Genomic DNA, 19,686 nt, shown 5'->3' on the forward strand with positions numbered 1-19,686 from the left:
CTCTCTTTCCTAATTCCCTGCTGCCTTTTCCCATCACTTCTTTCCTCTACCCATGAACAGTACTGGCTCATTCTTCAGCAGTTTCATGGTGGGGAGACCTTTCTGCACCCACATACCATGGTGATAGGTACAAACTAAGAACTGAAAGAACTATGCATTGCTCTCTGAATATGAGGAGGCTTGAACTCATTCTGATATCTAGCCCTAATGAATGCCACAGCTCAGGGACTTCCATTGAAAGGCTTTGCCTCTACATCATGACAGGACATCCTAGTCACAGCAGTGTTCCACGGTGCACAGCTGTCTCAGAAGGTCAGCAGTGCTGGCAGGGGGATCTCCCAGATAGCTGGGCCCCCCCGGCCCATTCAGAGCTTTAGTTGAAGATTAACACACCAGGAGCTGAAAGTCAAGTGGGGAGCTGAAATCAGACACAACATTCTGGTGACTTCCTCTTAACTGCCTCACTTCCTAAGAAGAATAGAAATTGCTTATCTAGAATCAGATGTGGTTAACTGACATGGGTAAGTCTAAAGAAAAAAAAGTTCACAGCTCTAAAATAGCATCACTGGGGAGTGACAACAGCTAGAGCAAGTGAAGGCAGGTGGGTTTTTGGCTGGGTTGCTACAAGATTTCTGACCACTTCAAAATACATTTCCAGAGTGCTCGAAGGATATTGAAGGAACCACAGAGATGTTCTGGCATTAACAAGGAGAAATCACAAGGGAGGATCCCATGGCATAGATATCCAGGTGCAATTTACCCTTGTGCAATGCTAAGGAGGGGTAACAGCCAGTTAACTGCATGATTCCATGGTGACAAAGTTCTGCACAGTCCTGTAGTTATTGTGAGGAAAGTCACTGGGAGAGCTGAGTTTTGGTGCCATTGTGGAAGAAAAATCCCACTCAAGGTTGTTCCTGTTGGCGTCTTCCTCCTTCCTTCCTGCCCTTGAGCCTGCAGAAGAGGCACCTGCTCTTCACCATGACAAACAGCAGCTTGACTCTAAGCAGCCTGGATGCAGTTTACATCACCATCGAGTTCGTTATTGGGATATCGGCGACCCTGGGCAACATCCTGGTCATCTGGACGGTGAAGCTGAACCCAGCTTTTCAGACAAATACCTTCTACCTCATCGTCTCCTTGGCACTGGCCGATATAGCTGTGGGTATCCTTGTCATACCGCTGGCCATCGTGGTGAGCCTGGAAGTCGTCATCCACTTCTACTCTTGCCTCTTCATGTGCTGCCTGCTGATGGTTTTCACTAATGCCTCCATCCTGTCTCTCCTGGCTATCGCGATCGACAGGTACCTGAGAGTGAAGCTGCCCACTAGGTGAGTCAGTCTGTTTAGGTTGTTGCATTTTCAAGTTATTGTTCATATTACATGGGGGGTTCTGTTAATGCTCTAATGCTCCTCCTGGTTGCCACACCCCAGCTCAGACCTGGAGGCATGCTCCCCCGTCTCCCCCAGTGCTCATACCCCCATCTCACACCAACCCTGCAACACCTACGTTTTACTCCACCCTGCCTCAGGGTTGGAGGATAGACTAAATGACCTCTTGAGATCCCTTCCAGCCCTACATAGCATTGGCCTGCTAAACCCAGGGTTGCGAGTTCAATCCTTGAGGGGGCCATTTAGGGATCTGAGGCAAAAATTGGGGATTGGTCCTGCTTTGAGCAGGGGTTTGGACTAGATGACCTCCTGAGGTCCCTTCCAACCCTGATAGTCTATGATTCTGTGATACATTTCTATGGTTCTGTGATGACAGATGCTCCCTGCTTCCCCATCTATTTGAAGTGGCTTCTAATCAGGCAAGTTTCTGAAGCAATAAACTCACTTTAAATGTATGTTCCAAAAAGCGTAAGATTATCTCTTTGTAAAATCAATTTAAGAGCAGTTCTTTGGGGGCAGGGACTATCTCGTAGCTCTGTGTTTGTACTGCAGCTAGCACAATGGAGTCCTGATCCGTGTTTGGGGCCCCTAAGTGCTACCACAATATAAAAAATAAGTATTAATTATTTAATTGCCTATAGGGATCAGAGAGCTGCTGGGATCTTGGTGAAACATGATTTCATTCTTCAATCATTTTGTTGGGTGTATAGCCTGATTTTTATATTATTTCTGTGTTTGTTTATTTTGGGTCTAGTCACTTCAAATACTCCTGTCAATGTCAGCACTGGATCAAAATGAGAAAGGGGCATAGAGTGAACAGCAAGTTCTAATAAGAGGATTTTATAAAAACACACCTTTTTTCTATAACTTGAGTGGCCAAGTGCAGGCATAAAACACTCCTCCCTCTCCCCCCTCCCCCCCAACCCAAAAACCATGGCACAGGGGCAGACAGTACACGGTCCTTGTGTAGTAATTGGGTCTACAAATTTACCTTAATTGTGAAGTCAACTGTAAGGAGTGAGTGAAAGTTCATAAACAAGTTTTTTTATGAACTGTAACAACATATGTTGATGGGAAAAGGTGCAAAAGGGAGACAGAAAAACTGCATAAGTCTGAACTAAAAAACCTACAGATATAATTAAGGACTGTATTAAGATTATGCCTGGTAAACAAGAGAAGTGTGGGACCAGTAATCAAAGAACCAAAACTGGTGGGTCAGAAATTAGGTCTAACAGATGGACAAGATGATGAGGGGATGGGCTATTCCACCCACCACTCCTGTTGGAGATCCTTAAAAGAAGGGACATTGGGGGAAAGCTGGCTACTGTGATGCTGTCTGACTAAAAGATGAAAGAAGGATTAGGAGTAAGCTTCACTGTGACGACCATCTGCCCTGCAGTCTCCTGGGTCCCTGGACTTCCTTCATCCTAATCCTCACAAATGTCGTGACCAGATTGGGCCATGAGAGAGGGACCCAGATAACGTTGCCTCCTCTATCAGCTCTGACTAAATCCTGAACACTGTCTAGGATGTGAGACTTTGTCACCCCTCACCACTCCCCAAGATGTCCTTTTCCTTCCACATCCTTATTTCTTCTCTTTCCCATGTTTCTTCCTTTGTCTTCTGTCTAAGAGTCTGGCTCAACCAGCCAAGACTGTCTATTTTACAACACTGGTGTAAGCCTATGACCAGAAAGAGGCAGCTAAAAGCAATGCCCTCAAAAGACCAACACAGGTACGAGTTTTCCAGGTCTCGGAGTGGCTGATCAGACTGCATGCTGGGCCGGGGTTTTTTCCAGCGGTGAGAGTCAATGCTAGAGAGAGAAGTTCCATTTTCTATCTTTGCCATTCTTTTCTTTCCCCCTTTGTGCGCGTTTGTTTTGTTTTGTCCTCTGGGAATTGAGACTGAAGTTTAACAGCAGCATCTACGACAGGTCCAGCCCATCATAACTAATGTCTTCTCTTTTCCCTAAAGGACAGTTATTACCATCTAAGACACTGTCAAATGGGAAGGGGGAAAGGAGTTCTTTCTCAAAACTCTCTCCAGCAAAAGGGAAAGGGTCGGGATGTTGGTAAAATGAAAGCCTGACTTAAGGCGTTACATTTCAAAGGCTTTCACTGTTTTTGAGTTCTTTTCTGCATCTTTAATAAAAAGGTTTAAAAGACTTTCAATAGTGTGTTTGCCGTGATGCTAAGTAGGCTGAGGTCTCTGTTTACCAAACCCTGAACCTTGTTTAATGTTGGGCAGTGACTGGGTCAATTTAAATCTTTAACTCTTTGGGTTTGTTTTTTCCCCATCTAAATTAATACAGCAGGCCATATTTCTATGAGCAAAGGCCCTACATTAAAAGATAACCAAGAGCAGAGGAATAGTATAGTCTGGGGGAATAGTGTAAATTACAATATGAATGGAGAGGTCCTTAAAGGAAAGCTGGAAAGTAGCAGAATTAGCCGCTGGCAATGGCAATCATATCCTTGCCTCAAACATGCTGAGATCAGCACCAGACCAGAAATGTGGTCATCCAAAGCAGGCCAAATGGTAAGAGACAGACTTGGTTAAAACCAGTTAATCATTCCACATATGGTACAAAGTACCTGCAATAAGATACCTTGTCCAAAAGACAGCTGAGCACTCAAGTCAGCCACAAATGAACCTACAGCCCTTGAAGGCATGAGTTTTTGGATGTTGCTTCACTGTCGCTAAAGAATCACATCTAACAGGGGTGGTGTTTTTCAGGTACAGAATAATCACCACAAAGAGAAGAATTTGGGTGGCTCTTGGAATTTGCTGGCTGCTGTCCTTGCTGACAGGATTTGTCCCCATGTTCGGATGGAATCAAAGGACTGACACAAAAAGGGCCAGTGAACTCAAGTGCAAATTCACCTCTGTGATGAGAATGGATTACATGGTATATTTCAGCTTCTTCGCCTGGATCCTCATCCCTATGATCCTCATGTGTGCTCTGTATATTGAGATCTTCTACATTATCCGGACAAAGCTAAGTCAAAGTGCAACAAACATGAATGCAACAAGAGTGTTTTATGGGAAGGAGTTCAAGGCAGCCAAATCTTTGGCCCTCGTCCTCTTCTTGTTTGCTATTTGTTGGCTGCCTTTGTCCATTCTAAACTGTATCCTCTATTTCTGTCCCAAATGTCATATCCCATCGCCTCTGTTGTACGTGAGCATTCTGCTGTCTCACTCCAATTCGGTCATGAACCCCATTGTCTATGCTTGCAAGATAAAGAAGTTCAAAGACACTTATACTCTTATTTTAAGAGCCTGTGTTCTGTGCACGAGTCCAAAGCTGGTCAGTCCTAGCATGGAGCAAACATCAGACTGCGACCCAGCGACCCCTTGATGCCAACTGGCAGAAGGTCCAGGGGGCACACACAGGATTTTACAGGGGTTCCCTGGGTCACATATATGCATAATAATTCACCAAAGAATGGCAAATGAGGTCTCTACCAAGAGCCAGGAGCCCACTGGTCATCATAACCATGGCAATATGAATGGACGGATAATATTTAAGGAGTTATGTATCTATATTGAAAATAATGTTCTTAAGGTCTTGGAGTTAAAGCAGGTCACATACCTTGGAAATGTTCCTTTCAGGCAAGTGGTCATTTGTGTATTGTGTAGTGCGCAATGTATGCCTCACAATGTATGCCTATTTGCATATTGAGCCAGGTGCTAATTAAGAGACTGTGAAAATCTACAAGAGAGGAAATCTACAGGAAGAAAAAACAGTAGGAGAGTGTCCTGCTTATGAATAAAGACAAATGATTGTTTGGGGTATATCTTGGTGTGCAAAGGGACACACTGAAACCTTCACCTTGGAGGCAAACTGACAGCATGCATATCTCATGCAAGGGGTGGGGGGGGAGGGTGTCACAGCCAGCCTAGCTAGAAAGTGCTGCAAGGATTTTAGATGAGCAATACTCTTCTAGCCATGAGAGTATCTTGTTAATTAAGTCTAGGCTCTAGAATGCATGCTATGATTTTATTCTTTATGGAACCATTTGTTTCCAATACTTCTACTTGCTTCTACTCAAATTGTTATGCTTTGTTAAATAATCTTGTATTTGATTTAACTATAAACAAATCTCAATGCTGTGTGTTCAGCGGAGTGGTGCTCTGAAGTGGGACTGGTAAGCTGGCTTGTACCATTTCTTTGGAAGCAGCAAATCTGTGAATACTGTGAGTGTCCAGTGGCACAAGGGCTCGTCACTCCAGGGAGATGCTCAGAGGTTGGAGCGTGCCTATTGCTAACCTGCAGAATGACAGCGGGGCCTGCAAGGCCTAGAGGGAAGTGATTATGTTGCCCATGGCCAGTGGAGTTGGGGAGCTGACCCCCAGCAGGCACAGAGAAGGCATCCTCATGCTAAGGGCAGATGGTAGCAAGGTGCCTCAGAGTCCTGGGTACCCCCAGCAAGAATCACACAAGGCAGTGGTCATAAATCAAGAATGGCAATTGAATTATCTGGGTAAATTATATCCACATAATGTAAACAGACTGATAACCCTGCTGCATTAACAGGCTCTGGGAGAAATATATGCTCTGAATATTCTGCTCATTCATTCTACACATGCTGGAAAGAAAGGCTTCACCAGAAATACAAAGGTAGCAGGATTAGTAGAATCTAGTCCAAACTCAGCCATGTTTTTCTAAAGCACATTGTCTGCACCAGCGATTAGCTTATGGGTTTTAAGGCCAAAAGGAATCATTATGAGTATCTAGTCTGTCCTCCTGCATAACACAGGCCATAGAACCTCATCCAGTGATTCCGGTAACCAGCCTATAGCTTGTGGTTGAGCTAGAGCGTTGACTTGTTTTGGTATTTTTAGAAAGATTTACAGTCTTGATTCAAAGATGTGAACTTTTCATGATGGGGTAATGACTTTGTCTACTGATAAATGAGATATAGATCCTTTTGCCTCTAGTTCATCAGCTCAGATCTGTCCCAGGACAGCAATGAAAAGCAGTTATATTATTATTAACTATTGTTTACAGGTATCCTGGGATAGATTTGAGCTGGTCAACTAGATTTATTATCTTCTGATCATAAGTCCAACCACTGAGGAGTTGACAGTGGAATGTCCTCCCCACTCAGCTTTCTGCTATCCTCTCCATTTCCCTTTCAGTGCTGCTGCAGGTCTAGTGCTTTTATCCAGACACTCCTTCCCACTTTTTGCCACAGTTACACCTATGCATCTGATGCCTTTTCAGTACCTTGTGAGAACTGGGTTCCAGCACATTCACTGGAAGACAGGTGTCTGCAGCACCAAACCTCACTCTCAGCTGGGCCCCTTGGTGGCAGTCTCCGCAGAGAGGACCAAAGGCTGAATGGGCTATGGAGGCTAAACTCCTCTTAGCCCTACAAGGAGTTCCTGTCAATGGGCAGCCATTTATCAACTTGCAATTCACTTAACCCTCCCCCACAAAAAATAAATAAGTCCCAGAACCACACTACAGTGGACATGTCCTGTTGAGACATACCACTCCAGACAATAACAGGCAGCATTGGTGGTTGTGGTGGTGGGGAAGATAACAAAATATGCCACAGGGACACAATATACCAGTTCTTTCATGGGAATACCAGTGAGTTAGCATAGCTGTAGGTACAGCTTTTATTATTTCAAAAGTCAGTAAAGAGATTCCAGGTGCATGTTTTGTCTTTCACATTTTCTCATAAGGGTATTGACCAGAGTCAGTTGGAAAAGATGTTAGGTGTTGTCAAGGTTCCTTCCCCACTCTGAACTCTAAGGTACAGATGTGGGGACCTGCACGAAAACCTCCTTAGCTTACTTCTACCGGCTTAGGTTAAAACTTCCCCAAGGTACAAACTATTTTACCCTTTGCCCTTGAACTGCCACCACCAAACGTTTATCTGGGTTTATTTATTAGGAAAGCGTTGTTTGGAAACGTCTTTCCCCCCAAAATCCTCCCAACCCTTGCACCCCACTTACTGGGGAAGGTTTGGTAAAAATCCTCACCAATTTGCATAGGAGACCACAGACCCAAAGCCTTGGATCCTAAGAACAATGAAAAAGCATTCAGTTTCTGAAAAGAAGGATTTTAATAGAAGTAAAAAATAAAAAAGAATCACCTCTGTAAAATCAGGATGGTAAATACCTTACAGGGTAATTAGATTCAAAACATAGAGAATCTCTCTAGGCAAAACCTTAAGTTACAAAAAGACACACAGACAGGAATATCCATTCTATTCAGCACAACTTAATTTCTCAGCCATTTAAAGAAATCATAATCTAACGCATATCTTGCTAGATTACTTACTAAGTTCTAAGACTCCATTCCTGTTCTGTCCCCAGCAAAAACATCACACAGACAGACACAGACCCTTTGTTTTTCCCTCCCCCCAGCTTTTGAAAGTATCTTGTCTCCTCATTGGTCATTTTGGTCAGGTGCCAGCGAGGTTATCCTAGCTTCTTAACCCTTTACAGGTGAGAGGATTTTTCCTCTGGCCAGGAGGGATTTTAAAGGGCTTTACCCTTCCCTTTATATTTATGACAGGTGTGTATTCCTGTTTTCCAAAATACAGTACTTAGCAGCCTGGGCATATCCTGACCGAATAATATTTGAAGAGAGGCGTGTTGTGTTGTCTGACCCAGGAACTCCTGAATTTTAATCACAGCTTTGGCAGTGACTTCTCTTTCAACCAGTCACTAAACTACTCTCACAATTTTGCCATCTGTCAAATGGAGAAAATAGTTACAGCACAGGGTGTCATAACTATTACTTAACGTTTGTAAAGGGTCTTCAAGACAAAAAAGCTGCTCAGCAATATATTTCAAGCCTGCTGTTGTATTTTTGTTCATCTTTATAGTTTAGCTACCGATATGTTTGGAGTCCAGCAAAAAAAGTAAGCTGAGTAAAAGGAAAACTTATGGGAATCTGAGAGAAGGCCACATAGCTCTTTGAATGCATCTCCGACTGATTGCTGAATAGTTCTCAGTAGTTGCATTGTTCCCTAATTGCCCTGCCTGTCCCTGAGAACTTTTGTTCACACCTGGCTCTCTCTCAACACTGGATTCAGTCTCTAAGGTGCCACAAGTCCTCCTTTTCTTTTTGCGGCTACAGACTAACACGGCTGCTACTCTGAAACTGGATTCAGTGTTACCTCATGTGGTTTGACCAGAAGCTGACTGTCCTTCTGTCTCTCCATTTTTGAAACATCGCTGTGAAGCATCCTGAGTGTTTGTGGAAAGTGGGATGAACTAGTTCAGGGGTAGTCAATTATTTTTTGTCAAGGTCCATATTTCTCGGTTAAGGTATAGTCAAGGTCCAGACTCCAGAGAAGAAAAAAAATAATAGTGATGATATTAATAAGTAAATAAAAAGATTTCAGGGTCCTTTCGAAAGCATCTGGCGGTCTGGGTTTGGCCCATGGTCCGCCTACTGACTACCCCTGAACTAGAGTGATTGTGTCAGAGAAACCAGAGGAATAGAGAACTGCAAACCAACTGCAACCACACACACAAGACAAAGCTCCAGACAAAGTTTCAGACTAATACCCAAAAAAGAGGAAGCCAGGGCAGTGGTGAAAGAATGAAACTCAAACTTCCACTTATCAGAATAGCTGATGGAAAAGAAACTTTGCTTTAAGTATTAAGTGAAATACACTGTTGCAAACTAAAGAGACTTTGGGAAAAAACAGGGAAAGTTAATTTTGCTCTAGGGTTGAAAACCGCATAGCCACACTGAACAAGCTTGTGATTGAGACACTAGACTAGGATCTGGAAGATCTACATTCAATTCCTCCATCTGCCTCAGGTCCCCTTTTGAAAAATGGAAATTTCTCCCTCTTTTTAGAGGTCTTGTCTTTTTGGACTGCAAACTCTTTAATGCCAAACACACTGGAGCCCTGATCTCTGCTGGTGCGGCTAGGCACTACTGTAATACGTATAAGAGCAGTTCTTATACCCTGATCACTGGAGCATGGCAGGGCATGGACACAGTAGAATGATTAGCCAGCCATGCTCACGTTCTTTCAATTTTTTCTAATATTTTTAAAAAATCCAAAGTCAAATACATAGAGAACAAAGAGTGGGTGCAATATGGTGTGAACTCGCACATTCTGAATGTCTCAAAGGAGTATGAAGGGGGCCTCCTTCCTGCAATTGCCTTAGAGGATTCTAGGCTATAGCTTCTGCCATTTTACAAACAAGAAGTTGTGCTAGGTCACAGCAGGCTGAAATTGGCTAATGTCCTTGTTAAAATAGGATATAGCTCTGATGGCTAAAGTATCACAGCTAATCAAATTGCAACACTGACTTCTAATCCAAGGGGCATCTGCCTTGTGTGCCTCCAAATGCACGTGCAGCATCCTCCCCAAATCATACTAACTTTCTCTAGAGGTCTGACATTTAAGTTAGCATGAACTACACCCACTGTCCTGCCCCAGGTGATCAGAGAAAGCAGCCTGAGTAGATTGTCAGCTTTTGGGGCACGGGGCTCTTTGTCCCGTGTTTGGGTAGCACCTAGCACCGCAAGAATGCAAATAATAATAATAATAGTCTCAAGACCCTTTCAAACCACATCTTGACTAGAACAAGTTCCAGCTGATAAGCTACATTAAATACCAGTAGTTGATTGGTAGCATCTGCTGTTTCTAGTAAGCATAGCAGAGAGTGGAAATAGGATGTAGGAGCCAGGCTTTTTTTCCCTGATAAAGGCTATTCTAGGAAAGTTGAAAGGGAGCAATTCTGTTCTGCTCATCCAAGGAAGTTACTGATAAAAATGCTCTATTTCTTGGCCTTGTGACTAAGATGAAGTATAGAACCAGTTTAACACCTGTCACAGCCTCTGACAGGGGATGATGTCTACCCTGGTGTGCAGGGGGACTCAGGTAATGAACAGGTCAGTGAGGGAGCTCAGCCAGACTGCGTAACACCCATGGATTTCCCTGCAGAACCCCTGTTCATCAGTAACCAGACAGACCAGCTGGCTGCTGTGGGTTGTCAGAGGCTTGGACAGGGGCCCCATTTAGTTAGTTGTGGGCCTCACAGAAGGTTTATTCCCAGGGCATGTGCAGTGACACCGTTCGTAAGAGACCACACGAGCACAAGGCGGCACAGGACCAACACCCCCATAGGGCTAACAGACAAAGTGAGCGTTCCTGAGACCAGACGTCACGAACAAGCAGACAAAACGATTGGCCCAGCCAGATCTCCCGTTGAAACCCCACAGCTCTAAGAGAATCATTCTGCCCTACCTTCCTAAACGGAACCCCAACGGACAGCATTGGCTACCCCATCGTTCCCAGAGACGAAGTGAAGCAATTCTGTTCTTCCCAGCCCTATCAAGCTGCCATTTCCCCCTCCTCTCTGCACACATCTCTTATAGGGGAATTTAGTAATTCACCCCAGCTGAGCCCATTCCCATTGCCCTCTTAGTCAGGGTCATTACAATGAGGATAGGCACCTGTGTTGTTTACAGGGCTCAGGGAGAGTCTCTATTAATCTTCTCCCTGCCAAGAGAGTCCATTGCCCGCACCACACCCTGAAAAATGTCTGTCTGCTTCCCAGCCAGGGGTATTGTCCGAAGCACTTTCCCACCCGAGGCATAACACGGCATTCTCTCTGACCTGTGGTAGATGCCCTTGGAAGTACCTCAGATTTTTACCCCTGTGCCGGCTGTGCAGAGACCCAATGTGCAGCCTATCTGCTAATTAAGTCCACGTAAGCTGTACTTTAAGTAGGATTGCCACTGCTAAGGTACAAAAAAACAGGAGCTCAGGGATGATCCTGGACAGCTGGCAGTGTGCACCCGTACAGATTTCCCAGGACAGCTATGATCCTGGGAAACCCTGGCTAGATGGCAGCCCTAATTTTACATGGTCCTTAGGCCTCGTGCTGGCTTCTGCACAGGGGAGAATTGCACCCAGCAGGAGCAAATGAGACAGCGTGTTGCAGTGACATCTGAGTGATGAAGAGTCATGATTGGCTGAGCGAAGCCAGGTCCTGCACTCAACTTGATGGCATTTCTGTCTGTCTGTAACATGGTAACTTTTCAACCCTGCATCCAATCAGTTCCAAAATGATGTAGGAACAATGGGTAGAACTCTATGGATTTTGGTGAAAATAGGAAAACGATGGACACACAAAGCCCTTGGCATCTAGTTAACAGATGCAGCAGCTTCAACCACCTCTTTGATTGCCTATAATCAAAGAACCAGTTGATGGCAGCCATTAACAACTGGTTAACACAGAGCCTCTGCATGAGAGAGGTTAAGGGGGGTGCAGGGAATCCTTGAAATAGAGGGACAAAGGCAGGAAGCATATAGTGTTTGTGTTGTGTGGTTGCTGGTGAGTATTTGCTTCAGGTTGGGGGGCTGTCTGTAAGCAAGGACTGGCCTGTCTCCCAAGATCTGTGAGAGTGATGGGTCGTCCTTCAGGATAGGTTGTAGATCCTTGATGATGCATTGGAGAGGTTTTAGTTGGGGGCTGAAGGTGACGGCTAGTGGCGTTCTGTTATTTCCTTTGTTGGGCCTGTCACGTAGTAGGTAACTTCTGGGTACTCTTCTGGCTCTGTCAACACTAACCCAGGAACCAAACAAACCCTTGCAACAAAGCCCGTTGCCAACTGTGTCCACATATCTATTCAGGGGACAACATCATAGGGCCTAATCACATCAGCCACACTATCAGAGGCTCGTTCACCTGTGCATCTATCAATGTGATATGTGCCAGCAATGCCCCTCTGCCATGTACATTGGCCAAACTGGACAGTCTCTACGTAAAAGAATAAATGGACACAAATCAGACGTCAAGAATTATAACATTCAAAAACCAGTCGGAGAATACTTCAATCTCTTTGTTCACTCGATTACAGACCTAAAAGTGGCAATTCTTCAACAAAAAAACTTCAGAAACAGTCTCCAATGAGAGACTGCTGAATTGGAATTAATTTGCAAACTGGATACAATTAACTTAGGCTTGAATACAGACTGGGAGTGGATGTGTCATTAAACAAAGTAAAATTATTTCCCTTTGTTTATTTCCCCTCCTACTGTTCTTGTAAAGTGCTGGAAATGGCCCACCTTGATTATCACTACAAAAGGTCCCGTCCCCCCCCGCCCTCCTGCTGGTAATAGCTCATCTTTCTTGATAACTCTTGTTACAGTGTGTATGGTAACACCCATTGTTTCATGTTCTCTGTGTATATAAATCTCCCCACTATATTTTCCACCGTATGCATCCGATGAAGTGAGCTGTAGCTCACGAAAGCTTATGCTCTAATAAATTTGTTAGTCTCTAAGGTGCCACAAGTACTCCTTTTCTTAATATAATAATGGTTCCCCCAGGGCTGTGTCCCATTGTCATTGGTATCATGATACACTAGTGCTTAAAGAAATAGTGGTTTTAAATGTGAGTGGAGAAGAACAGATCTCAGTGTCAGTCATAAAGCACATTTGCTCATCCCTTATCTTTTGCAGTCATCATATGGCCATTTAATCTCACTTCTTTAAACGCTGAGCAATGTGTTTGTGTTTCTAGACATTTCTGCCTCTTTTCCATTTACGAAACTTGGCTTCTCTTTGTCAGATATTGTGAATATTGACTTCTGCTGAGGTGTGCAGCAAGTTTAATCGATGCAAGAGAAATAGAATCAGATTTACAAAGATATTTATGTGCTAAAGATGCAGATAGACATACAGTGGGCTTTTTAGAAGGCAGTGCCCAACTCTCACTGGAGTTAAAAATCTGGCCCAAGGCACTTGAAATCCAAATAAGTGCCCATCTGCATATTTAGGCTCCTAAATACCTTTGAAAATCTGGTTTTATGTACTGACTAAAGTGAAGAAGGGTTCAGTACTCAAGTAACAGAGCATGAGACTGTTGGAGATATAGATTCCATTCCCAGCTCTACTGCTGACGTGTCATGTGACCTCTGGCAAGTCATTTCAGCCCAGATCCACAACAATTTGTAAGCCCCTGACTCCCACTGATTGGGGAGCCTAAATACCTTTCAAGATCTGGGCCTTCATCTCTCTGTGCCTCAGTTCCCTACGCATGAGCGTGTGTGGGTGGTGGGGGAATGGAACACAGCTCCCTGTGCTCAGCTAAAACAGAGGCGAGCTCCCATTCCTCCTCTGCCTGGCCTGGATAAGCAGGGCTTCCCTACAGCTCCCCTCCTCCTTCAAGGATCTGGTGGTGGGCAGGGTGCTTCATTGTAACTTTGCTGCAGTTCCCACAGCTGTAAAATGGGGGTAACGCTTCTTACCCACCCTTGTAAAGTGCTTGTAAAGCTATGGATGAATGTGCCATTATAATCTTTGATGTTCCCCCAGCGTGTGATGGGTCCTCGCTATTTATTTATTGTTACATGTTTTTTTAAACATCTCCACTGTGGCCATGGATTTCATAAGCATCACAGCATTTATTTGAACCTAAAATTCTACAGAGGACATGAAGTCCAGAAAAACAACCTAAAGTACTCATCTCAAGATCCCATCAGGAAGCAGAGTTTTGCCTATGCCATCTACTATGGAGAATTATTTTTACATGATTAACAAACACAGTTAACCAAAGCAATTGACAATTAAAAGAGGAGGTACAATAAAATGAACTATTTGAGTAAATACTAATTTAAGAAGGGGGTGTAAAAGGAAGTCAGAGAGGGGACGAGAACATCTGACAGAACAGATCTGCACAGATTGTAAGAAAGAAGTATTTCCTGCCTTTATCTAGTCACTTATTAACACATGCAAAGAAGTTTCAGAAGCTGTTTGAACGATCACAAAAATATAGCAGGAGGAATGAAAAGAGACAAAGTCATCACAAGCAAGGTTATCCATGTTTTATAAATAAGGAAACGGAGCCACAAAAGACAAGCGATTTCTTCAAGCTCACACCATGAGTCAGGGAGAGAACAATGGAATCTGAACTCCTGGTGCCCTGCTCTGACCACTCACCAACACTTCATTGTGGGACAGACCTCCATGTAGCTTAAATAAATCAGCTGATGTGATACATGCAATATTTGGCAACATAATTCCAAGCAGAACTGAGGGGCGGTGACAGAACTTCCATCTGCATTTGAACTGCAGACAGCAAAGATGTCTTCATTTCACCGTGATTAGCACAAACTACAGAGCAGTCTTTGACTGAGGCTTCTGTTTGAACATCAAACTGGCATAGGTGATCTCATCATTAGGACACGTAGGAACCTGCAAACATTATTTGGGAGTGAGGAGCTGCTGGAGTTCTGACTGGATTTCCTACCCTTCATTTTGCTTTCTAGGATGCTCTCAAATGTAGTCTAGTGTGAGCAGTCTGTTCCTGTGCATGGGGAACACAGAACTTGCCAGACCAATGGTCCACTAGTCTGGTATCCTGTGACCATGGTCGATATTAGAGACTTCAGAGGAATCAATACCATAATGGACAATTATGGAATAACTTGCCCATAAGGAAAAGCTTCTTCCTAATCATCTCAGTTAGTGTTTGGTTTATGCCCTGAAGCATGAGGGCTTATATCCCTTATAAATGTCAGAGGTGACATCCCATCTCTAAGGAACCGCAGAGGTGACAGATTGAGTCCCTGAGGTATTTGGGGAATGCAGCATTTGAATCAGGGCAGGAAATATCTAGCGTCCCTCTACAAACACCTCTTCCAGTCTCTGGCACCACAGCACGCTGATGGGGAGGAGGAGGCTGCACAGATGAGAAACTGAGCATTTGGGTGGCATAGGTAGGAGTGATTATTGCTTTCCAAGGGAAAGCACTAGCTATAATTTAAGGTAAAAGGAACCTCTGAATAACTGTTACATTTCTATGAACAAACTTCCTTTTTTCAGTCCCAAATTCACGTTTATAACAATGTAGCATTTTCTACAGAGAATCTAAGACCCATCATGAGACACCCCAAAGAACCAGTTCCGACCTTTACCTGGGTGTTTTCAGCAGGTGCCTGATGCACAGTATCTGCAGGATCCTGCTCTTGAGGAGTCTTTAGGGGTGTACTGTGATCTGTAATGGAGACAAAGGGATATGTACCAACGACAGCCAGGCCCCAGAAGAAATCCCCGCCCTCTGGGTATGCGTTCAGAATCATTCTAAGGCCTGGATGAACTGATCCAGTTCATAAGGTGTGGAGAAGGGCAGAGGGCACAGGAAAAATTGTGGGCAAACTGTTCTGCAAATGGAAATAAAGTTTTAATCAGGCAGGTTGGAGAAGGAAGGGCAGAACCGCAAAGTGTGCAGCATGGGGCAGTGTGGGGAGAAGGTGTACAGTATGTTCTGACCTGCAACCCCTGTATTATTTTACTGTATTGGGATGGTATCCGGCAGCGCCAGCCCTTGACCAGGACTCCATTGCACTGGGTGCTGCACAAACACACAACAAACAGAGGGTCCATGCCCCAAAGAGCTTACAATCTAAGGGTCTCTCTTCATTGCAGAGTAAGTGCATGGAATCTGCCTGCTGCTTAGCCTAGCCTGGGTGTTAGCTGCCACACTGCAAAGCCAAACTCAAGTCACGGTACCCCCGCTGGGGCTAGGACTCTTGGATTCTTGGTATTTGCTGTAAACTGAGCTCCTCTATGATACTTTCCCACGGAACTGTGGGAGAATTTGTCCACCCTTCTGATCACACAGCAGGAATTGCGGGAAGGCACTGGAAGACTATCAGCACTTCACTTGCGTGGCTTAGCCTGCATCCTCACTGCAAAGTAGGTGGGTTACCAGTCTGAATGAAAAGAGAAATGCCTGGCTCAAAACCACATCCCCAGAAAGGGCCAGTTAATTTGGGTTTAAAGCATCACTAAATATGGGTGATGGGGTTTGTGTGGGGACAGGAGGGAGTTGGAGCAATAGCAACACCTGAATAAAAGGCCGAACTAAACTTGCTGCGAAGACAGACCCTAAGTAATCTAGTAACTTGGATCTTATCTGTGTGGATTCCCACAGGAAGACCTTTGAAAGGTGTGGGTGCTCGGTGCTTTGAAAAATCTGGCTCGGGTTTTAATAGTCACTATTCTTGGCTACAGTGGGCTTTACGCTTCATTGCATGATGGCAAAATTACCACCATTATAGCTGAAGTGGTGCCCAGAGTCAAGAGGTGGATGAAAAGTCCCTGCTACAAACAGATACTTTTAGCTACCATTTATTCAATACTCAAAGTACATTCACATACAAAAAAACCCAGCACACCTGTCTGGGTTTTTTAGAGTATTAACATTAGATAGACATGTGTGGACGGTTAAATATGTGTAATCAGAGTTTTCTCTCAATTTAATCAAATCACTAGAAATGACATGTCATAGGTATTGTCATGATGCTCACTCACTCTGTAATATGATAACACCCTGCTATGGAGATCTGATTATTATATTCCTGACTAATGTTTCTTTCAACAAACTTTCATTGGTGCAATGATGTTTTTGTTTCACATGGGCAAGCGTTTGTAAACCTACTAACGCTTCCTAAATACAAAAATAGTAAAAAAGAAAAGTCACTGCTGTTAATGCTGCATTCGAACAGATATCATCTAAGCAGAGTTCTGAAGGTGGTGGCATTGTCACATTCCCAAAGTTATGCTGAAAAAGATAAAGGGCCTACCCTGAACAGATATGGCAAGGAGATCCTAAGTGAACACCATCGCTTCCTCAATGAAAAACCTGCACCCGCAGCAACAACATTTGAATGTGGAACATCTGAGATCCTCGGTCCTAGATGCTAAAAGGCATTTAGGCATCTAAATCCAGTTGATCTCAATGTGAGTTAGGTGCCTAAATACCTTTGAGAACCTGGCCCGTGGTAACCAGCTGTCCTCTGCCACAAGCTACAGCAGTCCAATATCCTGCAAGCATTATTCTTCATTGCACATCCCTTACCTTTCCTTTTCCTGATAAAGCAGACGATTGTAAATACCAGTATGGTCAACAGGACAGCAGAGATACAGGCCACCAGTATGTAGAGGAACTCAGGGCTGTTAGTGCACAGAATACAGTGGGTCAGAAACAAACGGCTCTTCCCTTTTCTGCTCTCTGTCCTGGCTACCACACTAGCCAATACTATCTCAGCACCTCAGGGCTCTATGCTGAGTTCAAGCACTAATGTTACCAAAACTTCCGGAACCATGCCCGATGCACTGAATTTGAGTTAATAGAGATAGATAGATGTTATTGGATAGCAAAATCACATGTCTACAGAGAGCTGCTATTTAGTGGGCCAAAATTCCAAATGAGAGGGAAGAAAGAACCTAAAAAAATCTGTGTGATAATATGAGATGTTTGCAACTAATAAGTGTGCCATTCAGATATTGTTATTGGCATAAAAAGCATTACCACAGGTTATGCAAGCTGCACTATGGACCCTCACATTCATAGGAATAAATATGGGTAACAAGATCAGTAACATATTTAATTCTAAGTAATGGAAAGAGACTTGATCTAAACAGACCAGATTCAGCCCTGATGTAACTTCACTGATCACAGTGGAATTGCACCTACTTACACCAGGACTGAGCCTGGCCTGGTAATTGGAAAGCACTGTACTGGAGACCATAAAACCTATCTCCCATTGAAATTGATGTCTTGAAGTGGAGCAGGATGAGGACCTCAGTGTATATTTTAAAACGTTTTGGCTTTTCACACCCATTACAGAGCCTGAGTTTCAAAGACGTAAAAATGCTGCATTCAGAAAATGAACATAAATCTGATGAAAAAGGTAAGTCTGTGAGGCAAACACACACACACACACACACACACACACAAAAAGAAAAATATCCTCTCACTTCAGATTTAAATTCAAACATATACAACCACTGGACCACAGGGATATTCACTGAAGGCATTAATCTACTGAAGGCAGATTATCCAATTCACACACTATAAGAAATATATTGCAGTTTGCAACCTGCATCTCTTGTGGCTGGAGAAAATCTCTGGGGGGAAGACAGTAATGGGTGTTTTTACTAACAGTTTATATCTCTGAAGGAGTCATGAGGTATATTTCTGCTCATTGTACACTTACGGATGACAAGAATCCACTCTCATTTGCTCCAGTGTAAATCAGGAGTTACTCTGCTATAGTCAGTGGAGTCACTCCTGATTTACAACAGTGTGAATGGGCGTAGAATTTGGCCTGACATTTTCATTTCCATGAAATTTTGAAAAGCTAAACAGTGTATCCCAGCATCACCACTGAGCATATCACATCAGCCTGTCAACTTACATTGTTCTTCTATTATCTCATTTAAATCAAAATGTGGTGGTGAATGTATCAGAGAGTTATTTTAATTTAAAAACATCTCTTTTGGACTCTGATGCAGCACTTACTTCCAAGCTCTTTATGACTTATTGGTTATGTTGTTTCCATTAGAATTGCATTAAGGGCTAATGAAGAATACATGTTGTTTATCAGCAATATAAATATACAGATTCTGTAGCAAATTCTGAGCAACCCTTTACAATTAGAAAAATTGAAGTCACTGCCCATAACAACTCTCCTTGGAGTCTGAATGATCTCTCGCCATCATGACAATTAACCCACAAAAATAGTTCTTGTTTACTTATCAAATATGCTCTTGTCTCTTGTAATCATGACTACAGTAGTTGTGCTGGAACTGGTGCTGGCAGTGCTGGTGAGGGTGGCAGGTGATGATGGTGCTGCTAGAAGGGAATACAAAGAGCATTACAACATGTTATCTGTTTCTTAAAATAAGTTTCTTTCTGCAGCAGTGTTTCCAGTATTGGGATCTGTTCTGTCCAGAGGCCCATGACCCACAAGGGAGCTATTAACATACATTGGTGTGAGAACGTTCTTTAAAATCTTCTTTTTATGATTACTAATTAGAATGAGAAGGATCAAATGCCTGTGGATGAAAGCTGGGCTATGGTAAATCATGTTCTGTGAGAATTACATGGCCACACTATTACTGCTGCTCAAAAATGTCTCACAGAGAGAAGTGAGATGATGTACTGGTCTAGTGGCCCAAATATTATTACCAATTACACTAATGCAGCTCTATTGAAGTCTTGGGATTACACCAGTGTAATGAGAACAGAATGTGGTTTTTCCTCCCTGTGATGGGTTGGACCCCCTGTCCAGGATGTCACCTGATGTACTGTGGTTTTAGTGAGCCTCTCCTGCTCCACCAACCTGGATTCCCTCTCCCTGTGTTGCTGTATTAGGCTCTCCGGCCTCTTGCAGCACATAAACACAGGTAGGGCCACTACCAGCTGCAGACACAGACTGAAATCAGCTCTGTGAGAGAAGGCTCACCCAGCACTCACATATTGTTTTACACTGTATAGAAAAATCTGCACAGCG

General features: G+C 43.7%; 2 protein-coding genes across 6 annotated transcripts in view; one reads left to right on the forward strand and one right to left on the reverse strand.

Moving 5' to 3' along the window:
* Positions 1 to 19,686, reverse strand: part of LOC114019453 — a 34,346-nt gene that overhangs the window by 9,121 nt on the left and 5,539 nt on the right. For 2 of the 5 annotated variants that reach the window (XM_027822056.3, XM_037884796.2), the window contains 4 exons: positions 18,926 to 19,025; positions 17,247 to 17,341; positions 15,301 to 15,380; positions 14,194 to 14,578 (listed from right to left, as the gene is read on the reverse strand). In XM_027822056.3, the coding sequence (XP_027677857.1) occupies positions 14,498 to 14,578; positions 15,301 to 15,380; positions 17,247 to 17,341; positions 18,926 to 19,025 (356 nt within the window). In that variant the 3' untranslated portion in view covers positions 14,194 to 14,497. Of the gene's footprint in view, positions 1 to 14,193; positions 14,579 to 15,300; positions 15,381 to 17,246; positions 17,342 to 18,925; positions 19,026 to 19,686 lie in introns of those variants that run through there. The other 3 variants (XM_037884801.2, XM_037884800.2, XM_037884797.2) reach the window with 2 other exon arrangements.
* On the forward strand, positions 491 to 12,993 carry ADORA3 (adenosine A3 receptor). The gene is made up of 2 exons (XM_007059614.4): positions 491 to 1,328; positions 4,125 to 12,993. Exons 1-2 carry the CDS (start codon positions 979 to 981, stop codon positions 4,744 to 4,746), a joined length of 972 nt encoding a protein of 323 aa, XP_007059676.1. The 5' UTR covers positions 491 to 978; the 3' UTR covers positions 4,747 to 12,993.

This window comes from Chelonia mydas, chromosome 21 (assembly GCF_015237465.2).
Source record: "Chelonia mydas isolate rCheMyd1 chromosome 21, rCheMyd1.pri.v2, whole genome shotgun sequence".
Taxonomy (NCBI): Eukaryota; Metazoa; Chordata; order Testudines; family Cheloniidae; genus Chelonia; species Chelonia mydas.